Here is a 12,366-nt window from a genome sequence, read left to right as displayed (position 1 = left end):
AAATTATATTAAAAAATATTAATTAAAGTGATTAATTATAATTATTAGTTAAAACATTTTGACTCCAAAAAAAACTTGCACATCTTTTGATACCGTGGTTGTGGTTACGGTGCATATTAATGTACATAAAAAGTTATCTCTTCAAATAAATCTAAATCTACTACTACAAATATTCTATGGGCATAAAGATTCCCTATCTTAATAAAATAATACCGTATCATTATTTAATAATAAACCATTATTAAATTTCAATACTTGAAAAATGGGCATTTATATAAATTTTAATAATTCACCACTTTATCAATCAATTCCAATAAAAATAGTAAAATTTATAACCACTCCTTTGGCACCCAAATTTAAATTTATCATTAACACAACACCGACCCATTTTTACCCACTTCATCAGCCGTTATGAACAGTGGCTTCTTTTTAACTCCATGGCCATCTATAAATTCTAATACTCTTCAGGTAACCTTTATTCCCAGCAATTTATTTACACATCCTCTTCTACTTTTGCTTTTGGTTGGGGAGCCTGCAAATAGAAATTTGTAAGCTTTGTTTTCATTTGTGGCTTTTGTCAGTGGGTATTTCGTTGCAATTGAACTGATGGCGGAGGGAGGCAACCAGGTCAGTATTGAGGATATGGCGGCTCTGGCTGTAAGTACAGCCTTCGATTGGAGATCCCCTGCAGAAGCAAGGCAGCGTGCTACTTTTTATCTCGAATCTGTATGTCTGAAAAACCCGTATCACATTTCGTTAATTTTCTTCAGTTTTTCTCTTAATGGACTAAATACAAACATCTTAAGTTCCTTGTTCTTCTTTTACATGTACAAGCAGCTTCTTCTCATCTGGCAGTATTTCTAGCTCAACGGGTATATGGGGTGCTCTGTTTAGTTACGAAAGCAATCACAAGTAGAACAAGGAACAAGTGAAAAAGGGTGATCAAGAGTGATTGTATTGATACCGAGTCATATAGGACATAATGGCTATAGTCTATAATAGATAAAACATGGTATAGTATAAAATACACAACACACGAAAGATGACTCTACTGCACAGGGTGGTATTAATGGCCAGTCTGAGCTGATTGATATATGATTAATTGTGACTAAAATGCGCTACGCTTGTCCAATTTTCAAGTATCTCATGGTTCGCTTCAAGATTTGCGTGAAAATTTGTTTAAATGCTATGGTCAAAATTTGTTAATTTACTACGTCCAAATGTTATACGAATCATGGATGCATGTAGGGATTGCAGGGAGGGTTGTGCGTGGGTGTGGTAGAGTTTCCAAATTTAGGTTTCTTGGGTACGCAGTGTCTATCTCTGACTCTCTCTATAAAATTACTAAAAATTTAGGGATTTTTAGGAAGAACTGAATCTTTAAATCGGATCTAATCAGTCCTTAAAAACTAGATTCCGTATATCATCAGAAAACCATAAACCATCATTATAAAAATTCATATAACCATAAAGGAAAAAATATTAAAATTACAAAAACTGAGCTAATTTGAAAAGTTCTGAGATCTGACACTCATCTCTCCACCCTTCACATTCTCCAACAGAACATCATCTAATCCACCTTCCGACTGATCATAATAATTGTCAGCACCATTGCTGGAAGAACTACCAATCTCACCAACAAAATAAGCAACAAAAGCTCCCATAACTGACCCGATCTCCTACTTTTGTGACACACTTCCAGTGAGGAGAATAAATGGGATATTTATGTTGATTTTCTCCACTATACCCTCTCCCTCCACTACTTCTCTGACAATGAGTTCCATGACCAGAGATATGAAAATATACAAAAGTATGAGTGGAATAGGAGAAAACTTGAGTGCTTTTAATATTGTGTTGATTTCAAAAAACACTAAACATTCTCATCCATATTTTTTAAACTCTTCTGTATGCACATGCAACTCAAAAGTAAAACCAAAATCTGTCAAGTTTGGTAACTGTAAGGCTTAAGCTGTATTGCCCTCCAACTTACTATTCTGCTCTCCAAATTTGCCATTCTCTAAGCATGAGGGTGAAAAGAAGCTTAGTTTTGGTTCGAAATGCTGTTGCAGTGAGATAAAAAATAAAAAAACATAAGAACAAGGAGGCATGTACCTCCCCAAGCATCCATTGGCTATTTGGAGGCCATGTGGGTCTTGCTCTCCTGTTTATCTCCCTACTCATTTACCTTTTTTTACATTTATTGTCTTCTCCTGTTGCTGGACATGTTTCCTGCAAATGTTTTTGTTGTTTCTTACAGCAATAAATATGTTTTGCAGGTGTTTATGCTGCAAAAGAATTATGACAACATGAATTTTATCCAACAACCAAAAGCTGCCAGGTCCTCTAGAATCTGGCGGGGATTAATGAATCTGTAGACCATATCTGTCCTAGATCCCAAATCTTCTTCCAAGGGTGGTGAATCTGGTAACTGTTTACTTTGGGAACATGATATCCATATCTGCACTTCTCATGAACAAAATCCCAACTGATCAGTGAAAATTGTGTAAGCACCTCTCAAAAAAATGGATAGTAAATACTCAACAATCTGGATTGTAAACTCAATAGTGCTGGCACCGCATAATTTAAGGTTAGATCAAACGAGTGGAAAACTAAAGGTTATATCTACATTAATAACAATTTGGGAATTCAGAACAGCATACTTGGAATCTGTAGCAGCAATCACATTCCTTGCTATTATCAATGGAAAAGAGAAACCACATAACTTTGTACCATACGCAAACTTTTCACTCAAAGCCCATACTGTATCACACATTAGCAAAATCATTCTACTACCCTAGCTCACAGTTAATTTTAGTTAACAATGGTATGTTCTATGCTTAACACAATTGCTTCAATGTTCATTTAGCAGCCCAATGGCAATTTCCAATTTAGTTTTCCAATAGCAATCACATTAACCATAAATCACATTGACAATAACATGAACATAAAAGCAAAACACAAGCCAAGACAAGAGGACACCGGATTTGGCGGATGCCAGGGAAAAAACCCAAGGTGGGGAAAACCCTTTGATCAGTTCTTCTTATTATTATAACCAAATGTTCAGCAGAGAGAGATAGAGTACAATAAAGTCAAAATTGACTTGCCAAATGATGATCAAAGCAGCCCTGTCGAATCTGAAACTTTCTGCAGCAGTCAATAGCCCTAACTAGAAAGTCAATGCTGGTCAAAGCAGCAGCAAAATGTCCTCAAAGCAACTTGGTCGCACCCAGTCAAACTTGGCCTGATAAGGTGGTCAAAGTCAGTGCAAAACAGTTCTGAAAACAGCGGTCAAACTTGGTTGAACTCTATGGTCAACTCTGCGGTCAGGCCTGTGGTCAGCCCTGTGATATGTCTGCGGTCAAAGTCAACAAAATGCCTTGGTTCCTATGCCCATAGATGTGCCCTGCCAAAAACGAAATTTAGGCACAAAAACCGTAGTCAAAGGAGGTCAAACCACCCTTGGTCAATGCTGGTCAAACCTGCAACAGTCTCTGAAATTTCAATCCTGTAATTCGTCATGCATTTCATCCTTTTGCTGCCACCCGTGTGAGGAAAAGTGATGTCCAATAAGCTGTACAAACCAATTAGATGATGAGAGAGAAGAATGAGTGAGTGAGTGAGGTGCCAAATGAGGATGGGGGTCTCTTACATTTATACAAATCGTTGAGGGTCAAGAGAAACGTCCATTGGGCTTCATGAGCCTACATGATGATATGGCTGACCTTGACAATTTAGTAATTTACATGTGTGGGCATGAATTCAAAAAGGCATTTATGCTTGTCCAAATTTGATGATCTTTAGGTCGATTTTCGTCCTCGTGAAAAGAGGAATTCAATGCAATCATCATCTCCATCAAATGAACTGTCCAAAGTGGAATTTGGCCCTAGTTGCCAATTTTAAAACTCCCTTTCAACTAGGGAGAATTCCACTTGTTAATCCATCCATCATCATGCCATCATGAATCATCTTTGCATCTCGTCTCTGTTCTGCTGAACACTGATATAGTTAATGAAGAAGAATTGATCGAGAGTGAGTTATAAGATCTTACCACTTTCCATTGACAAAAGTTAGTCAAGGGGTAGAACCCTAATCAGACTTTATCGCAAATCAAGTTGTTGAACACCATGCATCCTCGACATAGTGAGTACAACAGTATACTATGCGTCCATTTGTAGTCCTATGGTCCTTATCCTCTTTTCCCAACTCATTGGCCAGATGAGAGGTACTTCCCATGAGTCCCAGAGTACATGGGTAGGATGTATCCTAAGGCTTCCGAAGGAGAAGGTGAACCACTCATCCTGCTCATATGCATAGAAGAAGGGGAACCACTCATCCTATGCAAATACATGTGTAATCAATCATAGGGGAAGGTGAACCACTCACCATACACACATGAACCATCATGGGGTATCACAAGGAAAGGTGAACCACTCACTCCGTACATAACGCACCTATAGGGGAAGGTGAACCACTCACCCTATGGTCACTCATAGCTCCAAGAAGTACCCCAAGCCCCTAGGAGCTCCCAGAGCTTAGTGTCTAACTCACGCGGGACCCTCATGAGAGGGTCCTTCCACGACTCTAAGTCCCTCGAAGGCTAAGAATTTGACCTTCCCTAAGGGCTTCGTGAGGATGTCTACAACCTGCTCATTAGTCTTGATGTGTTGGAGCCTTATTGCTCCCTATTGTACCATATCCCGAATAAAGTGGTACCTGATATCAATGTGCTTGGAGCGGCTGTGGAACACGGGATTCTTTGAAAGGCGAATCTCAGTTTGGTTTTCGCGATAGATCACGGTGGTATCCAACACGTGCTCGAATACTCACTAAAGACTTTCCTCAAACAAACAACTTCACAACAGGCCATACTAGCAACAATATACTTGGCCTCACCGGTGCTTAAAGTGATTGATTTCTGCTTCCTGATTATCCAAGAGATCAAAGAAGATTCTAATGAGAAGCAACATCCTGATATGCTCTTTCTATCCACCACACTGTCATCCCAATCAACATTAATATATTCATGTAGCCTCAAATTCCCGACAATGAATCTCAACCCATAGTTGATTGTGCCACGAAGATATCTAAAGAGATACTTAGCAGCGATTCAATGTATGTGATGAATCACAAGGCTCAACCATAAATTGATTCAACGTATTCATAGCGACACATATGTCCGTTCGGGAGTTTACCAAGAACATCAAGGTCCCCATAAGTTGTCGATACTCGGAAGGGTTTGCCAATTCGGGCCTAGCAACACTTCCACATAGCTTCTTGAAGTTGTGTTCCATTGGAGTAGACACAGACTTGCAATCCACCATCCCACATCTCTCTAGCAACTTCACAATGTATTTTCCTTGAGAAAGGAAAATCTCACCTGGCTTTTGCTAGAACTCTAGGCCTAGGAAGTAGTGGGTCAATTCCAAGTCCTTCATCTCGAACTTGGAAGTCAACTCCCTCTTGTATTGATAAATGAGAGGGTCTGCACCTGTCAGAAAGAGATCATCAACATAAAGGACCAAAATGAGAGGCATGTCCTTTTCAACCTTGAAGTATAGGTTGGGATCAACATAACTCCCTGTGAATCCCAACTTCATAAGATAGCTATCAATCTTCTCATACCAAGCCCTAGGGTCTTGCTTCATGCCATAGAGGGCTTTCTTCAACCTGCATACATGTGTCCTTCGATCATGTACTTCTAACCCCTGAGGTTGTTCCAAGTAGACTTCCTCCTTAAGCGAGCCATGCAAGAAAGCATTCTTAATGCCCATTTGATGTAGGCTCCTTCCTTGAGTGGCAGTGAGAGCAATAATAGATTAGATAGTGGTATGTTGGGCAATCGGTGCAAATATCTCGTCATAGTCCACTCCTTTCTTTTGAGAGAAGCCACGAGCTACAAACTTGGCCTTATATTTTTCAGCACTCCCATAAGCTCCATGTTTAATTTTGTAAAGCCATCTAGAAGTGACCACAAACTTGTCCTCAGGTCTAGGAACCATGTCTCGGACATCATTCTTCATGATCGATTCATATTCCTCATTCATCGCATCCTTCCATACTTGATGTTTTACAACTTCTTCGAATGTGCATGATCCAACTTGAATGATAGTACTCATAGCAGCCAGGTACCCTTGATACCTGTTTGGTTTCTTACTTACGCGAAATATCCCTCTTGGAGCAATGTGTCTTTCAGCATCTTCGAGAGTATATTTGAGCGTATAGGTCTTTTCCTTGAGGTAGAGGGATCACTAGGAGGTGGATTGATAGGATCCATTAGACCATCAATATCGAGCATAGGCTCATCCGTCGGAGGTTCGTCTTGTTTTCTGGTAGCATCATCATTGTCCTTTCTTGGAATAGGGAGATCTTTTGCTTTCCGAAGGGAAGTGTCTTCATCAAAGGTGACATTATGACTTACTTCCACATCTCTTTGACTAGGTGCCTTTGAATTTTCACTGTAGCCAACGAATATACTCTTCTTCCCAGATGCTTCCAACTTATTTCTTTTCTCTTAAGGCACATGAAAGTACATGGGACGACTAAATATTTTAAAATGAGAAACATCAAGTGTAAAAATTTCTGTTTTCCCACCCCGGTTTTCAGTTTCACCTTATTTCTCCCATGTAGTTAAATGCCCATTCCCATAACCATACATTTAACAAGCTGAAAAAATAAATATTGCTGAAAACACAAATTCTGGAAATTTTACAGAATGCTGGAAATTGCAGAAATAAAAATCAGCAATCATAAACAGCCATTAAAACACATTTAAACACTGAGATTTTTGGTCAACTTGACCCTGGAAAAACCCCCTACAACTCTTGGGGAAAACCAGTTTGAGAGCTCTTCTTTATTTCTGGAAAATGCCTTTTTACAGAGAGAAAATTTTCAGCAAAAAAATCAGCAAAACAGAATTTTTCCAGCAAGCAAACTTATCTGTTTTCAGCCAACAGACAATCTGAAAATGTGCTGTACGAGCTGTACGGACCGTACGGATGTACGGACTGTACGGACGTACGGACCGTACGGACTTGTACGGACAGACCTCGAAAACTGTGCAGAAAATCGCCTCCTCGATATTCGTGCTGAAAATCAATTTTTCACTGTTTGCTCACAAAAATCTGCCTTTTTTCTGCTTGTTCTTTATGCTGTTCGGATTTGCTGAAGTGCTGCCTTGGTATGTGTGCCAAACTGCTGCCTCTTTCTCCTCCTTGTCCAGAAATCTCCCTTGCTCTCTTGCTCTCCTTCTCCCAATCTGCTCATGAAAGAATGAATGATCTTTTCCTCCTTTTCCTCCCTTAACCCAACCCTAAATGACTTTTGGGTGATCCCTAAATCCAATGGCTGAAATAGATTTAGATCAATGGCTGAGATTAAATGCTCATTTAAATCTCACTTTCTATTTTTTAATTCACCCCACTTTAATAAAGACCCACTTAGTCATTTATATCCAAAGTCACTTTTCCTTTCTAATTTTTCATTGACTTTATAAAAGTCACTTTAAAATTAGACTTAGTAACTTTATCACTTAAAGTCACTTTCAAATTAGATTTAACTTTATAAAAAATTATAAAGTCACTTTAGGAGAAAAATTAAATTCTTTTGGACACTTTTCCCTAGGCCAAAGATCAAAGCCTTAGGGAACCACCTGTCCTCCGGTACCAAATTTCAACATCAAGTTTCTTACCAATGAAAACTTCCTCGGATGTCTTGAAATCGAATGCTTGATGCGAGCTCCTATTTTGAACATATACAACAGTGTTGGAAGCTTCTCCCCATAAGAACTTTGGTAGCCTTGATCATGGAGCATGGCACGGGTGGATTCCATGATTGTTCGATTCTTCCTTTCAGCAATGCAATTTTGCTCAGGAGTGTATGGAACAATTGTCTCCCTCTTAATGCCAGTCTCTCTGCAAAAGTCATTGAATTTATTTGATTCATACTCGGTTCCATTATCGGTCCTTAATATCTTGATCTTTTTCCTTGTTTGATTTTGCACCAATGCATTGAAAGAACAAAACCATTTGAACACTTCATTCTGCTTCTTCAAGACATAGATCCATGTTATGTGAGAGTAGTCATCCACAAAGATTGCATAATATAAATATCCTCCCAATGATGTTATGGGCAACATACCAGATAGGTCAAAATGGACCAATTGGAGAATACCAATTGTCTTGCTTTCACTAGGAAGGAATGGTCCCTTTGTAAGTTTTCTAGTTGCACAACCCTAACAAACACCTTCATGGTTCATATTGAACTCGGGCATACCTGTGACCATCTTCCTTACCCCAGGTAAGGTTTTCTAATGTAAGTGGGTGAATCTCCAGTGCCATAGCTTAGATTGAACACTTCATCCTTCTTCTTCACGAAATAGATCCATGTTATGCGAGAGTAGTCATCCACAAATATTGCATAATATAAGTATCCTACCAACGATGTTATGGGTAACATACCAGATAGGTCAGAATAGACCAATTGGAGAATATCGGTTGCCTTGCTTTCACTAGAAGGGAATGGTCCCTTTGTAAGTTTCCCAGGGGCACAACCTTGACAAGCACCTTCATGGTTCATATTGAACTCAGGCATCCTTGTGACCATCTTCCTTACCCCAGGTAAGGCTTTGTAATATAAGTGGGTGAACCTTCGGTGTCGTAGCTTAGATTGAAGAGACTTATCGCTTGCCAAAGCCCCCAATGGACTTCCTCCAACTTGATAGAGAGCATCAACCCTAAATCCAAGAGTAAATGCATCTTTAGGGTTTCTTTGCCAAATACGTACCTTTCCATCAATGAATGCTACCTTAAAGCCTTTATCTTCCATCACAAAAATAGACACCAAGTTCTTCTTCAAATCGAGCGCATACAATACTTCTTGCAGATGAATGGTTTGACCTTGATTCAAGTGAAGAGTGATAGTACCTATCCCTTTCACGGGGTAGGTTGCATTATCTCCACATATGATCTTCAAATTAGTCTTCTTTTCAACCAAATTTGAGAGGTACTCCTCGTACCTAGTGAAGTGACTTGAGGCTCCACTATCAATCGAACAATGATCCAAAGTATCCAAAGGAGAGGCAATAGATAGAATGGAGATAAGATAGAATTCGTCTTGTTTTTCTACAATATTACTTTCATCATACTTGGCATTTCTCATCCCTTTGGGAGGTCGACCATTGCCATTTCGAGTAGTGAGAGCACTCCTCTTTCTCTTGTTGTTGAACCTATTGTTCCCTTGATTGTCGCTGCCTTTGAAATTGTTGTTGTTGTTATTGTCGTCATCCCTTGGAGAATTCTTCTTGTGAGGACATTCTGTAGCATAGTGGTCGAACCAGTTGCAATTGTAGCACCTTCCTTTTCTTCCTTCTTTGAATCCTTTCTTGGATCCTTCACCTTGTCTCCTCGGACCAACATTATTCTTCCTTTTTGCATGAGTGGAGAAAAAAATAAGTTCATTTCCATTTGAAGGCTTGTCAATTTCCATCATCCTAGTCTCCTCTTGAGTGCTTCTAGCCAATAACTCATCGAAACCAGGTATCTTGTCATTGTTGAGAATGGTGGTGACAAATATATCCCATGGTCTTGGAAGACCCCTCCAAGAGCAATGAAAGAGAGATTCTTGAATTGAGTCATTCTCAAATAAGAAATAACTTCTCCAATAGATAACAAGAAATTCTTGATTGAGTTATTCTCATGAAGTAGGATTGAATAGATTCCCCTTTATCCTTCTTGATATCCTTCAACTTGTTTTTGAGAAAGAGGATTTGATTTGCATTGTTAACTTTGAACATCGCAACCAACTTATCATATGTCTCCTTAGAAGATCCCAAATTAGAAATATAGGCAACCAAATGCTTTTGAATAGAGTCAACCAATTTTTTCTTTTTGCTTTGACCTCACCTTTTCTATGCTTCGTCTTAGCAGCAACCGGTGCATTTGAAGGAGGCTCCACCACTTTTCCCTGCCCATAGTCCAATACTTTATGTTCCTCCAAAGTTAGGTCCAAATTCATCTTCCATGCATAATAGTTAGATTTATCATTGAGCTTGTTCCCAATCTTTAAGTAAGATGTAGAAGCCATTGATATTTGTCCAATAGATCTCTCTTAGTGATTGCTTTTCTCTTTCTTGCTTGGGCTTTGTCTTCACTTGGGCTTTGATCCCATGTTAATTTTAGTTAACAATGGTATGTTCTATGCTTAACACAATTAATTCAATGTTCTTTTAGCAGCCCAATGACAATTTCAAATTTAGTTTTCCAATAGCAATCACATTAACCATAAATCATATTGATAGTAATTGTATATAGAACATGAACAACAAAAGCAAAAGACAAGCCAAGACAAGAGGACACCAGATTTGGTAGATGCTAAGGAAAAACCCCAAGATGCGGAAACCCTTTGATCAATTCTTCTTATTATTATAACAAATGTTCAATAGAGAGAGAAAGTACAATAAAGTCAAAATTGACTTTCCAAATGATGATTAAAGAAGCCTTGTCAAATATGAAACTTTCTGCAGCAGTCAACAACGCTAACCAGAAAGTCAATGTTGGTCAAAGTAGCAACAAAATGTCCTCAAAGCAACTCGGTCATACCCAGTGAAACTCGCCTTGATAAGGTGGTCAAAGTCAGTCCAAAAGAGTCCTGAAAACAACAGTCAAAGTGGATCAAACTCTGTGGTCAGGCCTGTGGTCAACCCTGTGATATGGCTGCAGTCAAAGTCAACAAAATGCCTTGGTTCCTGTGCCAATATATGTGGCCTGCCAAAAATGAAATTTAGGCACAAAAACCGCAGTCAAAGGAGGTCAAACCACCCTTTGTCAACTTTGGTCAAACCTACAACAGTCTTTGAAATTTCGGCCCTGTAATTCATCCTCCAATTTGTCCTTTTTATGTCACATGTGTGAGGAAAAGAGATGCCCAATAAGTTGTACGAATCAATCAGATGATGAGAGAGAAGAATGAGTGAGTGAGTGAGTGAGGCGCCAAATGAGGGCCAAGAGACATACTCATTGTGCTTCATGAGCCTACATGATGATGTGGCCAACCTTGAAAATTTACACAGGTGTGGGCATAAATTCAAAAATACATTTCTACTTGTCCAAATTTGATGATCTTTAGGTTGATTTTGGTCCTCGCAAAAAGAGGAATTCAATGCAATCATCTCCATCAAATGAGCTGTCCAAAGTTGAATTTGGCCCTAGTTGCCAATTTTAACACTCACTTTTAAGCATAATCCCTTTACTCAGTCCGAATGAATACAGCAACAGCTGATGTAGTTGCTAGCAAGCACACAATTTGCCCACACAAAAGCAAAATTTCACTCCTTAACTTGCCTGTAACACATTGAAAAGAACAACTAAAACATAGAAATCTCTGCTGCTAATACTCGCTGCAAATCACACTGACTTATTTTCTTTGCTCCATGTAAGTAGTAGTGGTCCATCTCCTTTATATGTGACGAAGAAGAGCATGTTACAAAACATGTTAAAAATGACATGAAGAGTGGCGCATCTCACATGCTTATGCATGTGCCTCACAAACATGGAATGCATGTGCCATGCATGATGTGCAACCCCCAAAATGGTTGTGCCATACATGATGTGCAACCCCTAGAATGGTGTGCCATGCAGGTAGTGTAACTTTTGGACTAAATATGCCTTGAATGATGGAAATTTCTCCCAGAATAGCGTGCCTTCTGCAAGAGGGAATCTTTCCCAAAATAGTGCATTATGCATGCGTCCCAACAAAATGTGCCATGCGTATGGGAATCTCTCTGAGAGTAACTGCTCCCTCAATGTGTAAATCTGCACCCTGCCATAAAAGAACATGTAGGCATGCATGCATGTGCCTTACTGATGTGGTACTGCATTGTCTTCTCCATCATGTCTTCATAAGCAGCTTGCCACCCTTGCATGAAGATCTCCCTCACAATGGACAACACGGTTGGAACAACCAAGTAAACTAACAATAAATCTGCTATAATGACATGTGCTTATAAGTGAGTGAAAATCAAATCTAATATTTCCTAGGTTGAAGTATGCAAGATCTATTAGTTTGAGGTCCAATCTCTTTTTTGCCCTTGTATCATGTTCCACTAAACTAGAAGAAAATGGTTGGATGTGTGTGTGTGTGTTGCGTTTCTAGAGAAAAAGTTCATTTTTGCGTCTCTACGATTATTCATGAAGATTATGTTCAACCACCTACATAGTCCTACAAACAGGGCTTTCATTCCATCACATCCTCACTAGTAGTAGAGTATATTATTGTCTATAGTTTAAGCACATAGCTCATTTTGCAAAATAGAAAGCCCTGCCTACTAGGATGTGGTAGTAATACTGTAATCAACAATTCAAAAGGAAATAA

The 12,366-nt window shown here is 39.0% G+C and overlaps 1 protein-coding gene across 1 annotated transcript in view; it reads left to right on the top strand.

The window, feature by feature from the left end:
• The first annotated feature begins 483 nt into the window (after positions 1-483).
• The window catches only part of LOC149246498 (protein HASTY 1-like), a 306,617-nt gene continuing 294,734 nt past the window's right edge, over positions 484-12,366 (top strand). The window contains exon 1 of the mRNA XM_089457947.1: positions 484-726. Within this exon, the coding sequence (XP_089314073.1) occupies positions 607-726 (120 nt within the window). The 5' untranslated portion in view covers positions 484-606. The remainder of the gene's footprint in view (positions 727-12,366) is intronic.

The sequence above is a fragment of the Pinus tabuliformis genome, chromosome 7 (assembly GCF_031772625.1).
Source record: "Pinus tabuliformis cultivar Carrire ecotype Pingquan chromosome 7, CPIR1, whole genome shotgun sequence".
NCBI classification, from domain to species: domain Eukaryota; kingdom Viridiplantae; phylum Streptophyta; class Pinopsida; order Pinales; family Pinaceae; genus Pinus; species Pinus tabuliformis.
Note: the sequence above shows the minus strand (reverse complement) of the source record. Positions and strands in the feature narration are given on the sequence as shown.